At 40.3% G+C, this 16,969-nt stretch overlaps 1 protein-coding gene across 1 annotated transcript; it reads right to left on the reverse strand.

The window, feature by feature from the left end:
• Positions 1-54: 54 nt before the first annotated feature.
• On the reverse strand, positions 55-7,186 carry lpl (lipoprotein lipase). Its single transcript, XM_046049620.1, has 10 exons — positions 6,949-7,186; positions 5,851-6,056; positions 5,107-5,286; positions 4,425-4,536; positions 3,499-3,741; positions 2,407-2,649; positions 1,514-1,634; positions 1,084-1,266; positions 862-969; positions 55-572 (listed from the first exon to the last, which is right to left on the reverse strand). Exons 1-10 carry the CDS (start codon positions 7,049-7,051, stop codon positions 521-523), a joined length of 1,551 nt encoding a protein of 516 aa, XP_045905576.1. The 5' UTR covers positions 7,052-7,186; the 3' UTR covers positions 55-520.
• Between the last annotated feature and the right edge of the window lie 9,783 nt (positions 7,187-16,969).

Genomic DNA, 16,969 nt, shown 5'->3' on the forward strand with positions numbered 1-16,969 from the left:
TTCCCCCCCCCCCCCCCCCCCAAAAAAAAACAAACAAACAAAGATGCGCCTAAATTATGCCTATCACTCTGAATCATTTATATATTTACAATAATCCAAGTTCACATTGGCAAGGAATACACACCAGTTCAGGGGTTCAAAATTCATCAGTATAAACAGTACATATAGGCTGCAAAGGCATAAACAAATGATTACAAAGGTATGCAGCAAAAGGTCTAATTTGTCAAACGTGAGCACATCATCACAAAGAAACCTGTAACATTTTTCAGCAGCAGAATTTGCAGAGAGACAGGAGAGAGCTCGTGAGCAGATTCCCAGCACTGCAGCAGAGGTTGTGTTGGTTGCACTGGGAGTTGAAGTCATGAGGCACAACAGGAAGAAAATCAGAAAAATGCAGCATTCAGTAAATGTCCAGTTACTTGGAAAGGCTCTCCCAGTGTTGCTGTGTGCAGTTTATCTTTGGCTATGTATGTAGAAATGGATGATGTGCATGATGCTTGGGCGTTTGCGAAGTGCAACTTCAAGCGTCACTCTGCCCAAAAAGACTGCCCTGCATTTTCAGTTTGTGCATCCTGGAAAGAAGAAAAGACAACAGTGAGCAGGAGAGCTCCTGATGATAGATAAAACATCACAGGGCAGTCTCTTTAGCGTATCATTGTAATCACTGTATTCATTCATAATCGTAGCAGAAAATTTAGAGTTATTTTAAATAGCATAATTCAAATGTAAACTGAATCATTTTATAGATGATTTTGAAATGCATCAATGAATAACTGACAACAAATAACCACTAAAGAGTGGATAAATTATTCAGATGGGACACTCCAGGCTCTTTATAAAGGAAACTTCTCACCAACTTACAATTTCTCTTTACGGTTCAGTTTGTCTTCTTTTGACTTGACAAAGACTGCGTTTTCTCCTCCCCTTTCCAGGTAAGCAAACTCTCCATCCTTTGCACTGAAGATCACCCTGGAATCACATTGTGAAAAATAAAGTCCCCAGTCTAAAGTACATACATGCCACTGAATCTATTCTAGTGAATCCTAGATAATCATATCTTTGTGGCAGTGAACAAGAACTTACTTGGACTGGGTCTCCCCAGACTTGATGCGCAGTTTGCGGATGTGGAACTTGCTGCTGCCCCACCAGTCTGACCAGCTGATGATAGTGTCCTTCTCCCAGCGCAACTTCACAATCATCAGGTCTCCGATGTCCACATCAGTGGTGATGAGGAAGGACAAAGTGGTGTTACCGTTCAGGTCCGGCCTTTAGGGTGAAAGGAAGGGCAACATTCAAAGGTCAGCTGCTAGGATTGGACTGTCCTCTCCATGGAACAATAAAGGCATATGTGTGTGTGTGTGTGTGTGTGTGTATGTGTGTGACAAATGCAGCACGAGTGCCTTTATGGTATTTACTTAGAGTCAGTATATTTGGAAACACGTGCTGTTTACTTTTTCTCGTAATTTTTTTTTAGAGTTTTTTGTTGTCACATGATGATGTTTAATGTACGTACAGGACGAAGGGAATGTCCTCCTTCTCTCCGTGGGTTCCATACAGAGAAATCTTCATTGGCTGCTCTGTGAAGCTCATTTGGTCCTTGCTGAAGAAATGCACCTTCACTTGATAGTGGAAAACTAGGAGAGAAGAGAACAGTTTACTGATGGCCAACTGTACTATTTGTCTGGACACACTCTTTCACAGCTTGATGTGTTCCCCAACAACTGGCCTACATCTCTCATACCACTACTTAAAGTTTAATACAAGAAAAGACCTTTCTATGTTTCCTGTCACTGTGACAGTGATGCATTTAAACACAGATCTGTGCTAAATCCTCATTGGTTTCACTTGCACACCCTCATATGTATTCATTACTAGAGTAAATAACCTTTTAATAAACATGCTAATCGTTCAATACATCTTTGAACACCCCTCACAAAGTGTCCAACAATAGGACTGCTGACTTGTGCTTCTTAAATAAACTTTTCCATTGCTAGTGTATCCTATGCAACGGTGTCACATTACCTTAGCGTATCCCAAGCCACTAATATACCCATGACCTCTTGTTCATGTGACCTCCTGAATACTTGCTACTTGTTGTCTGCAGGCATTAAGAGTTTCACCGGGGAAGGGTGTGTAGTCTTTTTGCACCAACACTAACTGTAGTGATACAAATCCCAGCTCCAATCAACCACGTCCACAGTAAGTACATTAACAACAGTAACTCACAGACTGAGGATTACTCCAGTTAACATATGAATTAACTTAACTCTCACTAATCCTCAGTACATAAGTACATAAACCCAGCCAGAGTTTTCTACAGTAGTTCAATGTATTTCTTCTCTCTTCTTGCATAGCACAAAGCACAAAACAATTGCATCTTTGTGTCTTTCTTTCCCTGATGTTTACCTTTGTATGGCATCATTTCACGGGTCTTGAGGTACATCTTGGTGCTGCGGGCCCTGCGGACCTTGTTGATGTTGTAGCCGAGCTTGTTGCAGCGGTTCTTTCTGCAGCTGAGGCACAGACCCTTGTTAAAGGCCTCTTTGGAGTTGCAGCGGTAGGCCATGCTCTGCTGCTGGGTGTTCAGCAGAGAGTCGATGAACAGGTGGATGGAGCGCTCGTGGGAACATTTGACAAGCTGGTCCATATCTGCAGCACAAAGAGAGAACACACAGTGAAAAACCTCTGTGTTTTCTCTCAGATGACATCAGGCCACAGAGAATTTTGTCCTTGTGTTTGGCTTTAAGGACACTTGACATGTCCAACTAAATGCTGCACATGGGAGAAGTTTGCCTTCAGGGCTGTCTGCCAGAAATGCCTTGAAGACAAATGTCTCTAATATGCCTAAATGCTGACCCTGGTGGAATTTCTCACATAGTTCTGCCTTGATCAGTCACTTACAACAGCTGAAAGAGCAAAACATCAAGCAAGACTTTCATCTCCACACAAAACAGAACACAACTGTGGCATACTGTGACATACTGTGATTCTGTCTGTTATGAGTGGAAGCAAACATATTATAATTCTATCCCTGAAAGCTTTTTGTAGAGTCTATTGAAGCCTATCTTGATGATTTACAACAATGTTGTTGCAAATCCTTTACTTTAATGTGAGCATAGATTAATATTTATACTGTGGCGTGTCACACAGAGGAGCTGGAGAAGATTGGCACCACCAGATCAAATTCACTGAGCAACTGTTACTCCAGTTTGACTTATAGCTCAAATAGACACAACGTTTTGTTATTTATTTACATAAACCCAAGAGCAGGAATTGTACATGAAAAACACTCCCTTACTGGCCACTTGGGTCTAATAATAAGGGCAGATGCATGCCAACATGCAGGTATAAATCCAGATCATCTAGTTGGAAGTGTAGACCTCACTATGCTTCCTGCCAATATGTACCACATCATATGCCGTTTATAAATTGAAACCTAACCCAGAGCATCGCCTCAAACACAAATGCAGGGAAGAATGAATAGGAGTAAGTACATACTTTGGAGGCCCTTGATGCCTTCTAATGCAATCCCCAGCAATGTATTCTGGATGTCGCAGCCCGGCTGGAAAGTGCCTCCATTGGGGTAAATGTCGATGTGGCCCACGGGTCTTTGGATGCCAATGCTGCGGTCTGGGGAGCCCCTGGTGTTGGTGTGCAGGACATCCACAAACTGGGCGTCATCTTTGGACAGGGTGTCCTGGTTGTCTGCGTGCTCAAAGGTGGGACCAGCAGGATCCAGACCTAGAAAAAAGAAAGAGTGAAGCAAAGGTGACGCTAGGGTTGTTTCGCTTTTGGAAGAAGTTGTACTGATTATGCACAGTTCTCCATAAAGAAAGAGTGTGTAGATAAGGACACACATACAGGCAGAAAGAAATGTATTTTGAATGAGTATGTGTTTCATTTGGACTTTTTTTCCATTGGCAGCACTGCAGAACCACTGAGGCTCAGAACAATGCAGGCTCTTAATGGGCTCCTGCCTCTGATCTCAGAAAACACGCTGTTTCTCTAAGCAGGTCAAAACTGGATAAACGTCATAGTGACAAATAGGAGTGCTACACACACACATTCAATACAGGCCTGGAATGTAATGGCCGACGGATAATACTGTTTTTTGGTTTTACGAACACTCCTGGAAAAAATAGTGTCCATATATTACAGTTACAGTATGGTATGTTTGCACACATCATGGTTGCTCTTGCAGCCAATAATCATGCCTTTTTTTTCATGAATTCATGCTTAAATCAAGTGTTAATATGTGACAAGGTGTAGCTTCATCGGGTTTCTTGCAACAGCTTCAAATGTGATTCAACCAATCTGAACTAATGGTGACAATGACCCTAATTAAATATATTTATGTTATCACACTGTTTACTTTTAATGTAAGCAGATGATGATCTGTTAATTGGTTAAGTTTATGTTCTCACCTGTTATCCTGCTGATTTTATGGTCAGTGAGGTCTCCAGCGATTCCAGCCACATGTGCTCCCAGACTGTAACCCAGCAGATGAATCCTCTCCCAGGGCAACTGCAGCTCGTTCTGAAGAGGAAGAGATGGATTAGATGTGCCAGAAGAAAATGTTGAGATGTTTTAAAAGAGTTTAAAGTGAATCCTGCAGACTTTCTGGAGGGGTTCAACACTGATAGTAGGCTGTACTTGGCAAAGCACTGCATCACTCTGTTCAAGTCTTAACAGAGTCTGGGACATAATCCAAGACGAGGATTAATTTGTGTAATTTTATGCTTGCCAAAACTTTCCAAGTTTTAAACTTGAAAGTCACATAAACAAAGGACAAAAAAATGAAAGTGTTATTCATGCCAATTCCCCTTTTTGCCTTGAAGTCTCCATTAAATACTGAGTCTTGTAATAAGAGCCTGCTGTGAGCCACAGACATGGCCATAAAACGCCTTTATGGGGTGTTTAAAATCATGACCAGTAGGCAAACATATCCGCCGCAGCAGCACAGCGGGGTACAAATACATGACATCATCTGCTACAAATTTGTCACAGAGTCACCGGCTGCTCTAATTTCTTTGCCAAATCCACCTGTTAACAAAGAGGATGTGGAAAATATGACCCAGTTGGATACTGTTCAATGCAAACACTCACTTGTAGCCAAGTAACAAACTTGGCGACGTCGCGTCCCACTAGTTTGGTGTAGGCTGCGGAGGTCGGGTAGTGCTGGTTGGCGCGGGTCAGCCAGTCCACAACGATCACATTGGCACTGGGCTCGCGATCATAGAGAGCAGACACCAGCTTGGGCACCCAGCTTTCGAACATCCCTGTTACCTATAGTAACACACACACACATACACGGTCACACACATGTCTGAGGTCAGCTGCAGCATGCCATGATATATTCTGGCTGTAACCTTCATTCTGAGTCCTGGAGAGAAGCCAAGGTGTCAGCAGGTTCAAATCTTGTTGCATGACTAGCTCTAAATCACATTATAAGAGGAGTTGCACAGACTGTTTGCAGAGCTGACTCACTGCTCTCAGCCCGTTTGTGCATTTATTGTTGTTTTCATCCCACAATAGTGTACGGATGCTCATCTGTTTGGATTTGGCTCAACATTTATGATCAGTTTGTTCATTATTTCAACAGTGCATTAGCAAAACTCAAACTCTGCCTATTGTATGTCCAGCATACCATTTTATAGCATTATTTCAACGGATATTTGTAGAATAACATCAGCATCTCAGAGCCAGAAGGGCATTATGTGCAAAATAGATACTTAACTAACAAATGAGGCACAAATAAGACAAGATTAATCACACGCACATTTAATATGATGTTCTATAGTAATACATGCTGCTGCCAATTTTACATAAAATCCATTTAGTCTGACATACCGTCCAGCCATGTATCACTATGAAGGTCTGTGTTTCTGAGTTGAATTCACACTCCTTGATGGTTTCTGGACTCCCGGCCACAATGTAGCACATGTCATCATCTGGGGTGTCCACTGTGCGCAGGGAGAACTTGGACACAATGTCAGTGTAGTCTGTGATCCATTCAGCAGTGGTGGGCAGGGGAGTAGTGGTGACTGTGGTGTTTACTGTTACAACACACACAGATTATTAGATTATCATGGTGTAACAGGTGTGTAGAGGATTGCATGCACAATTAATGATTCCGAACAGGAAAAAGATACATTTATAACATTTTTATTACTACTAATTTTAAACACTGTTCATCATCGAACATTAATTACAGAAGACAAATATAAACAGGCTTAAATAAACTTTTCCCCCATGCAAATTGTGAAACCTTGCTGCTCTTCTAAATTATATAAAGGGACCACCAGTGGGACTAAGTCAAACAGTAGATTTTTAGAACATGGCAGTGTCGCCCTCTTTTGTCTGCACTGCACTTCTACCAGCATAAATTTAATTAAATCTCAAAATATTAATGTAATAGCCTAATATATAATATAACAAGAGCATGGATTTCCTAAAGAGATTCGTTTAGTGACACAGATTAAAACTGTATAATAAATGACCTCTAAACTGATTAGATTCTTTCAGCAAGTTCAGTTTTGTAACCTAAATTGTCTTTCAAAAATCCAATAAGGCTAAATGGTTTTAAGTGGAGGAATGTCATTAAAAAGGAGTTAATGTCTTTCTAAGGAAATAATACGTCTTTATATTGTTACCTTAATATGATTACAATTATATTTTCTTCTTCCTCTTTTCTTTCTTCAGACAAAAGGCCTGTAGCAGCAGCTTTTTTTTCATTCACACATGGACATGAATGGTATGAAATGGGATGCAGACCTGCAGACCTGAGCTCTGAAAGCGTTTCACGGGGTTACTCCCGGTCACCACTGAACAACGCGCATTAATTAACTGGCGTCCCGCATGTGTTTACTTCGTGGAAGCTTAATCATGAAAATAATATCCTGACAAAAAAGTTCTCACAAGAGGAGCACATTGATCGGTCGGTCTTACCAAACACAGTGTCGGTGGTGGGTTCAGGGTCAGAAGAAAAAGTTGCAAAGATTTTCCCCAAAATTATCCAAACTGTCAAAAAAGTGATATTTTCTTTTCCCATATTATTGAGTTTTTTTGCTAAAAAATATCCTGGATAAAAAGTTCTGTGGATGTCGGGAGACCAGTTGTAAATCCAATCGTGTGTTTTAAAACACAGAAAGTGGCGTGGGATTGCGGTTTAGGGGTGAAGTTTCTTATGGTCAGTCAGATGCCGCTACAAGTCATCTTTATGTGTGGCTCATTTGAATAGTCACACATGATTGGCTGGAGGTTGCGGGGCGGGGTTTAAACTTTGGCCCAGCTCGAATCACTTGAAGTGGAATGATTTACAATCCTCTTCAGGGAGCCATCGCAGCAGACGGGACTCTGCATAAAGTCTCATTTAAATCATTGGCTTCAATTAGCAGCTATCAGTTAGGTTTTTAAGATGTATAAGAAAATACAGGAAAGACAGACTTTAGGCCACATTTTCACTAAAAAATTAATCTTATGTTCTTTTCTCATGACTCATATTAAGCTGTTCAAAAGAAAAGAATAAGAAATAATTTGTGTGAAAATATTTGACTTTTTAAACCAATGATGTACAAGCAAGTATGCAGGTATTATCAGCAGTGTAGGCCTATTTAAAGTATCAAAAATGTAAAAAATAAATTTATATGTGTTCAATGTCAACTCTTCATTTGTAAAATGATGAGTAACTAAAGCTGTCAAATCATTGTTATAAAAAGTCAAATTTGTCCCATTGAACTATAAAGTAGAAGTATAACATGGTCATATTTGGACTTAAGTACAGTAATTGAGAAAGTGTAACTAACTACATTTCTCCTCTGATAATATGTATATAATATTATATCCAGCAAATGTATGATTCTGTTACTCATCCTATGCCCACTGAGGCAAAAGGTACATTCCTGCATGTAAAATGAAAACAAGGTGGCAGTTAAACCCTATTATGACACTTGTGGTCACCAGAAAAGCTGAAAAGGTCCAGAGAAATCAAAGACACGTGGGATGAGAACTGGCAGGAGAGAAATGTGTCTGAACCCGCGTGTTGGGGTTTTATGATGATTTTAATGCTAAAAGCCTGCATATTTGTCACATCCGTGACTGTGAAAACAGACTTGTAGCTTAGATATTTTTCCATCATAATATTATTGTACAGTGCGTTCTCTGATGCCAGCACCCTAATACCACACAGTTTTTGATATTGAAGGATAAAGTTTCCATGTTTTTAAACATGATATGCATTCATCTTTCAATGAATCAGATCTGTGTGAGATGCCCCCTCACAACACCTTATGTTGTTTAATCTTCATAAATATTATAAATATAAAACCTTCAGACTTCTGACTTCATTAAGATACCATATGAAGAGCCTGACTCAGAAGGCTGTGTTGCTTAAAAGAAAGACACGTAAAGGTGAATTTTTATCATCTCCTCTGTAAAGACTTCCTTACGCACACAGGTGGTACAACTTCAACTGTGTAGAAAAAGAAAGAGAGAAGCATTGAATTATGTATTGAATCCTGATTTTTGTCTTGTTTGGGGTCCCACAGACACAAAATATGTAGAAAAGTATGAAAGCTGTGACCCTTCCCTTTGCCACAAACTGAGCTTCTAATGAAGGTGACAAAATACAGAAATTACCATAATGCAGCACTATTACATCAAATTATGAATTTTTATATAGTTAGGTTATATGGACTATGTGTGAACAATTATGTCCTCATTTTGTTTGCCAAAAAGTCCTTCACGGACAAAGGTATGTTCCTACAAAGTGACGTATCTTATTTTGGGGCACAATTAGATCCCGCAGAGGAACTGTTTGATCTCAAACTTATTAAACTACAAGAGATCCAAATAGACTTATTTGGGATCTGCTTTAAAAAAATAGGGATAGGGATAGGGAACTCCATTGTTGTTGACCACGTTCTACAGCTCAAGCCTCTGAGACGCCAAACAGAAGTAGGGGAGACCAGGTATGGTTGTAACACTTTTTGCTTCAGCAACTATAACTCACTGAATTTTGTAGCTAGAGTTCTCAAATTTTTATACAAAGTACCCACATTTGTTCACTAAAAATGACACCAATTCAGTCCTCTACAAGAATATCACAGACCTCGTGAATTGATGTCAAATGCAATGTGTTCCCTTGTTTCAACCTACCCCAATAGCGGGGTAGGTTGTAACACATGCTGGGGTAAGTTGTAACAATCACACAAAAGAATCAAAAATAGATGCCGCACTTTATTATATGCTTCCAAAACAGGTAGTGATATCAAAGATAAATGTTTCTCTCTTGCTGCAACAGACTTTGTCTGATGACTCAAGCACATGTACAGTATGTGTATGTAAATTTACCTATAGAATAAACTTACTTAAAACTATACTTAATAAATACTATTACAATGTAATTAATTAAAGAACATCTCTGTACATCCTTAGGTCTAACTAAAAAGAGGTGTGTGTGTGTGTGTCAATGTGTGTATATTCTTATTCAGAGTCATAGTCAGTGCTTGAAGTGGGTCGGTATTCACCGGTACGTATACTAGCACTTCTATATTTTACTCTTTGGCATACCGGGACTTTTTCTTGCAGACAGGCACTACTCACAAGCTGCCCATACACTTTTCTACCCTCTCCTCCGGCGGGGACTGAGTATGGGAAAGGTCAAGTGACGATACACACACCAACATGTGTACAGCATGTAAATGGGGAGGACTGGTCGCAGTGCTGACAAATTAATGCTGGTAACCCTGGATTGCGGGTTTGGTGGGCCCAGACTGCATAGGGCAATCTGGAAAAAATTTAAATCAAGAAAGTACCTAGTTTTATGTATCGTGGATGATTGTAACACTTTTTAAAGAAGTGTTACAACCCACCCCACCCCTATCAGCCAATGTTTAGCTAACTGTATTACCATACTGGTTTGAAATTATAAAGGACAAAATGCATCACATGTTGCCTGAGAAACTATATTTCAATCTGATATAAGTCAAACAATTCTATCTGCAATAGTATAGATACTAAAGAAAAAATAGTCTTGGTCAAAAACTTTACTTTCGTACCTCAAAATCAGTTTTTTCACTATATATTCTGAATGCACCTCTTTCCAGACTTGATAACCACCATGCCTGATTGGGGATCACCTAACTCCTATCTTATCTCTATTTGGTGGAATTGGTGTTGTTGCAACTCTCCCCATGTTACAACCATACCCGATCTCCCCTACCATAAAAATTTTTTTAGTGGACTGCAATTCTCATAAAATTTGGGAAAGTCATGATGATAAAACAATGTCAAGTATGTTTTCTGAGCTGCTAAAAAGGGCCCCGGGGTCTCCTGGACCCCAAACAGAACATTAGGTTTACTGCTAAGTTTGGGTGAATATAGAAAAATGGAAGAAACTGATTCACTTTCTTTAATGAAAGACCAACATTTTCTGCAGCATTGAATCCTCACTAATCAACTGCTGCTCTGTATTTGCCTCGACTAAATATAGTCTGCTTGTTTCTTTTATCTTATATGTTCCAGTATATGTATGCCTGTGCATGTTTAGGTGTGTTTGTATGTATGAGTCTGCCAGTGAAAATTGGAAAGGTGATGCTTATGGCCAGACCAACAGGCCCAACCCAGTGATTAGAGAGAAGAACAACGCCTATCCCCCAGCCTGTGATCTCCATCTTGATCTCCACATTCACTGCGGTTACTGTACTTGACCCACACGGAGACCCACAGTGATAAACGACAGGGCAGAAATGTCATATCCTGTATGACGAGACACACCCAGGCACCATCATCAGAATGATGTTTGGCTACACGGAGAAGGAGTTTTTTCCACAGGATCTGCAGATTAAATCAGACTTTTCACTCTGTTTTTCACACTTAGATGTAATTAGTAGCAAAAAGAGGGAGAGAGAATGTAGAGAGATAAAAAGTGAAAGATATATAAGGACAGCGCAACAGACAGGCAGACTGCCTGTGGCATGTATACAGATCGGATATGTGCCAGCGTAATGTCATGCAGTCCCTTTGATCTCCAATTAGTTTGGCTTTGACCCTGAGACCTGCTGAGGAAATTAAAGGATCACTGCAGAGATGACATAGTATTTCCTGTAGGAGAGGAATTTCTTCACTTTCCTGTTGCTGCTTTTTATTCTGGTGCCTCACAAACCTAAAAGGCTACACATTCGTTTCACAGTCCATCTGTGTTTGCACTGTCAGCAAATAATGTCGGCTTCAGAAAGAGCAGAGTAGTGTTGAGACATGCAGACTACTTCATGTATCTGCTGAATGTTAAAGGTGTAGTTTTGAAAGTTACTGAAAATATTTAAATTAGTTCTAAATACACTCCATCTGTTTCCTTACATGTCCCCTTTATTGCTCCCTTGCCTCCAGTATTTACATTTGCTTAGAGGTATAGTCCACGTGGGTGAAGTCACATGTGTAACTTAAATCCCAAATGACAACAACATACTCATGCTCACACACAAAATCTCTGAAAGTGAGACATAAACCTCAACAATGTGATAAAGCAGCCGTGCGATTGCACACTCACACACAAACACCCCCTCCCCGAATGGTGAATTCCTGGTGGTGAACATAAACATCCATTCTGATGAATCACTGAGAAGGCTGATTCTGGGGAAAAAGGAAAACAGGGATTGGGTTTCACAGGACGATGCATAGATATTCTTGCCAAGTGAATTTGCAGGGGCCCCACAGTGTTTTTCAGAGAGGCTACACCATATGTGTACAGTATCTGGTTTCCACACTAAAGAGGGTGTTTCATCCACAGCAAAGCAGACAGGAGATGTGGCTGCAAATTTTCATGTTTACTGAGTGTTTTCTGGTACCTTTAAATACCTACATGGCTTGATTTTGATCTGGGGCTAAACTTCCAACGTCTACATCTACACATCGCTGCCCGTGCGAGGCCATCCATGTTATTGTTTTTCATGACTTCACTGACACTCATCACATTGTGTTCTCGCCGTTATCCGAATGTTTCCACTCTCTTTCATTGCCATCACGGTCCAGACACACCAGCAGATAAAAAGACCTTCAGGGATTCAAATATGGAGAGAATGGCTTTTTTGCCAAATTTGCAGAAGAAAAAAAGCCTTCAGGGATTTCCACTGAGACCTTGAAGCCAAGTGTAGAGTAAATAATGTCAAAGGAGAAAAAAAAACCTCATGAATCATTGTTTCACCAGGCATAAGGTTTTTTTCACGTGGCATGAAAGCTAAAGAGAAAGCCCTAATTAGCCGACACTAGAGTGGATTTTGGCTGTTAACTGGCCATTCAGAAATCCATTAGAGGTGGAAAAAGCAAAAGAACAAACAAGTGAAAGAAAGACAAACAGAAAGACAGAAAGAAACAAAAAAGACAGAGACACAGACAGACAGACAGACAGACAGACAGAAAGAAAGAATTTAGAAAGAAAGAAAGAAAGAAAGAAAGGAAACTCAGCAGGAGTTCAGTCTTTTATTAGTCTCCTAATAAAGACAATTTAAGGTCATAAAAAAGCCACAGAAAGACTTGGGGAGGAGTCGTGTGTGAGGAAAGCAGTATTTTTTCCTCTATTCAAGGGTTACATGAAGAGGTGGTTTTATATACTCGTGCCGGCAATTTAACGAGGGAACTAATTGATGCAAGAATTGCATGTGTGTGTGTGTGTGTGTGTGCGTGTGTGTGTGTGTGTGTGTGTGTGTGTGCATGCAGAAGACATTTGGGTGTTTATATCCAACATACACTGAGCATGTCTTTTGTTTGTGTTCACTTTTAACTCTAAACTGTGTGTGTGCCTCTTTCATGAACCTGTCCTCTGCCACTTTACCAGTAAGTGAATCCGATCTAACCATTGTTTTTGTTTTATTAGACACGCATGAATTGTTTTTCAAGCCGTTAAAATTACTTCCACGGTCCATGTACAGATGTCAAACCCCAAGACAGGCTTAGCATGAGGCTTTCTGTCAGCTAGTTAGATAAGGCATTGTGGGTAATGTAGGTGCCAGGTTATGAAGAGGAAGAGGAATTGAGGAATAGTGCAATGCTGAATTTAGGACGTTCTACCAGACCGCTTGTCTTGGGCAAAACATTAATATAATAACATAATATCTTAGTCTTGAATCTGAATATTGACCTTGACATTTACCCTGTTATTACCAAGCTGTAATATGAATAATATTATTACTCAAAGCTAATATAAATTACAATTATATGTATACATGTACTGAAACACCATTCATATACAAAGTGCAATCTAAAAAGCAGTGTCACACAGGCCCAGGTAAAAAATTCTAAATTCAAAACTTTTATCTATTAACATAAAAAGCTTCGAATTTACAGCGTAATATATATTTATTCATATAAGGTTTTCTATGGCAAATACATATTATATTCAATAAAGGCCTTTTATTGTAAGGCCCTGTCACTGGACTGGCAGGCCCTGTCATGTGACAAGGTCGTAACCTTTAAGGCGTGTTGCACTCTTATTATGTGTTTTATGTAAGTGTGACTAACTGAAATTTCAGGGACAGTAAAATACTATACTTTTTGCATAATTTATGTATAATTTCATGTTTAATCAATTGATGTTAATGACGATAACTTAAACTTGTTATTAATGGTGTTTTTTTCTAAATAACAGTTTTAAGTATAACAAATCTATGAAATATGTAGCTCCACTTTGTCAGGACAGGACATTTTGCCAGGAGTTGTAATTTTCAAAAGTTTTTTTAATAAAGAAGGAAAACATCTGAGAACCTGGTGAACGACATGTTCCTTTACAGAACAACTCACATAAATCAACCATCTAGTCAGTGTTAAACATCTTTGGTATACTCTTTTTTCAATGTAACAATTCCAGGACAGATATGTTATTGGTAGGACATGCCACTTGTCCCCAGTCTTTCTTTCTTGTCGCTACTCTTTTAAGAAACTTCCCCAGTGAAGTGACCTCAGTGAGGAGACCACAGTGGGTCAAACTGCCAACACAGTGTAAAAGCTGGATATATGTTCACGAGATCGGCAGGAAACCAGAAACATCAGCCTTCCCCTTACATAATGTTTGGCATATATAGAATATATTTAGATATACATGAAACCAAAGTCCATGTACAGATACCAAACCCCAAGATAGAAATGCTACTTAACGTGAGGGCATTTTGGTCTGCCAGTTAGATAAGGCATATGCATGCAAATACACCTATATGTGTGTGCATGCATGTGCTGTATGTGCAAAAGGAAAAAGCAAATCAGATTGCACATACACGCACGCACACACACAGAGGAACATACAAGTTGGAGGCTGTACATCTGTTGCTGTGCGTCACTACAGGTTCCACAGAGCGTTTAACTGCCCACTACACACTGTCACTACACACTGCCCACTACACACCGTGTCCAGAATGCACAGAGTCCCATTAAGCAAGCGTGTATATATAGATGTGTGCAGGCTGAGAAGCACACAGAAACACACTTCACGTCTATGTATTACACAAGCGCTTTTGAACATGTATGTTGGGGGTTTTATCTGAGTGGAATGCAGCAGACCAGAAGCCTGAATAAGTCCTATGTGTTCGGTCCATGAAGGCAGCTGGTCATGCCAGTGTAGAGGGAGGCTCAGGTTGCTGTGCATGCAGCAGTCAGCACCAGTCTACTCAGACCGGACTTTCTCAACTCACTGATGTCCCAACTCAGGACAAAGAAGACATTTCATAACTATTTGATTTCGACTGCTCCAGGAGATGCCAGCGTCTGGCCTGGCAGTGCTGAAAAGGGGTTGCACATGTGGAATTACATGTTGGCAGCGCAATGTTCTTTTGCATTCCTGTTGACTTTCCTATTTAAATAATTTGAATTATTTTGCAAGTAAATCTGCAAAGTATGAAGGTGTTAATAAAAACACGTGAACCTTCAAAGATTATTATATTAAATTTAGGTCAGAAACAACTCTGGCATGAACATTTCTTGACATGCTTTGCTCACAGTGTCTAGCATCCCTCATATAGCCCCGGATGACAGAGGCCTTATGTCTGACTCTCCACTTGTTTCTCTCTCCTTGATCAGGTTTTGCACTGTGATGACCCAGCTTGGCTCAGGTTTGGCCTTCACTCTCTTTTCATCAGTCTGGCTGCTGTCTGAGCTTGATGTCTTTGGCAGGCAGGCAATAGAGTTTGCACCATTCCTGTCAAGCCGCTGCCCAGCGGCCTGACATGAAGTTTGAGTTTTCTGCAGAAGAGAAGCTTGTGAATCATAGTTCTGGCAGCAGACCTCCCCCAGATGAAGGCTCTCATATTTAAAATATTCACTGTCTCCATAGATGTTTAGATTGATGAAGGTGCCTCTGATGTAAAATTTGATATAGATTTAAACAGGGACCTCCACTGATTCTACACATAAAAGTCTGTTGACAGGTATTGGGGAGTACTATTGCATACATGAACAAAGTTTTATGAAGCCTTTTGTGACTCCAGAGGGAGCTGTGTGAAATCTGGCAAGTCGCCTAAAGTCATGTCAGTTGAGTCAGCATCAGTTGAGGCTGAAAATGAAAAAAAAATCTGGGGTTTGGAAATTAGTGAGATTACCAGACCTCTGTAGAGCCTCCTTTCTGCTTGAGGTCAGTGGCTTGAGGCTACGCTGGCTGCTACTAGCATAACACATCTGAATCTCTTACCAAAGGCCAAGTTGCATTGTGGTTAACATATAGGTGCAGGTTTGGAAGAAGAATATGTGGAAAATGTCTTTTTAAACATTTGGAGTCTGACAATGTTACAGGAGTGCAATTAGTGTATTACTCTTATAAGAAAATTGACTGCGATTACATCTAAAAATATGAGCCATTTTATTTTCGCAGAGCTAATCTCAGTGAGTCTGACTCTGCCAACAGTAAATGAGAGCTGGATGTATGGTAGGGAATGGATATTTTATATTTTTCTATCATATATTGCATTTTTCCAATCATTTCAGGGCTACATGATATCATGGACAGCTATTTAACGAAGATAACATATTCTCAAAACACACTTGTTGGCAGCAGTAGGGCAGGGCAGATGGAAAAAATGTTGTCACACATCTAGACACATTTTTGTCCTATCTACTGCATTTTTCTGTAGCTCACAACACTGAAGCTCTGCAGACCTCCTTCTCTCACTGCAGGTCAAGATGTTGAAGGAAGCTCCTGGTGGATCTACCTGTGGGTGTCACTAACATACAGAGAAGCTTATGCACATGAGCGTACCATCACATGCAACAGAAACATTACGACTCTGCCTCAGCTCAACTGTTGCAGCTTCTCACATTCACATGCACTGCCACTGACTCAGAGACATGAATCCAGCTGAGAGATGAAACACTGCAGAGTACCTTACTGAAAACCTGCTGTGTGATATGATGTGAATCCCATCACAAATTGGGAACAAATTAATTGCAACAAAAGGCTCCTTTAATGAGTATGGAAAACTTCTGAAATACTTCAGACACAAACTGGGATACAGAGAGAAGAGTGGTGAGTTTAGGTCCATCAACTCAACTAGTAAAGAAAATAAACTCTTCCAAAGGCCAGGAATCTGGGTAAATAATGTTGCACAGTACGGGGATGACATCAAAGATCAGTTTGTGTGTGTGTGTGTGATTCCTTCAACACGGACATCAGTGTGGGTGCTTGCACGTTCTTTTCACATCTGGTGGACTATCTATGGTGGTGGAGCTCGACAAGAGGAGAAAAGAGGTGAGCCAGACACAGGGACACTGGTACATGTCCTGGTCCCAAACATCCTCTCACCCACAAGTCTTTTTATTTTCACTTCTGCAATGTAGCACTGCTGTCATCTGTGTCATCATGGAAGCAAGAGTTATTGTGAAATCTAGGGTATGGATGCAGTGACTGCATCCCTCAGTCCTCACAGTTGCTTTTGACGCTGTCCATGTTGGTATTTCAGCTGATTCTAAAGATTCTGCACTTACCGTCATCAAT

Source organism: Micropterus dolomieu, linkage group LG05 (assembly GCF_021292245.1).
Source record: "Micropterus dolomieu isolate WLL.071019.BEF.003 ecotype Adirondacks linkage group LG05, ASM2129224v1, whole genome shotgun sequence".
Lineage (NCBI taxonomy): Eukaryota > Metazoa > Chordata > Actinopteri > Centrarchiformes > Centrarchidae > Micropterus > Micropterus dolomieu.

Coding starts and splice junctions, on each gene's coding strand:
- lpl (XM_046049620.1), bottom strand. CDS start 7,051: ATGGGAAAAGAAAATATCACTTTTTTGACAGTTTGGATAATTTTGGGG. Junction 3,742..4,424: donor TAAAATCAGCAGGATAACAG/GTGAGAACATAA, acceptor TCTTTTTTCTAG/GTCTGGATCCTGCTGGTCCC. Junction 573..861: donor CTGAACCGTAAAGAGAAATT/GTAAGTTGGTGA, acceptor TCTTCTTTCCAG/GATGCACAAACTGAAAATGC.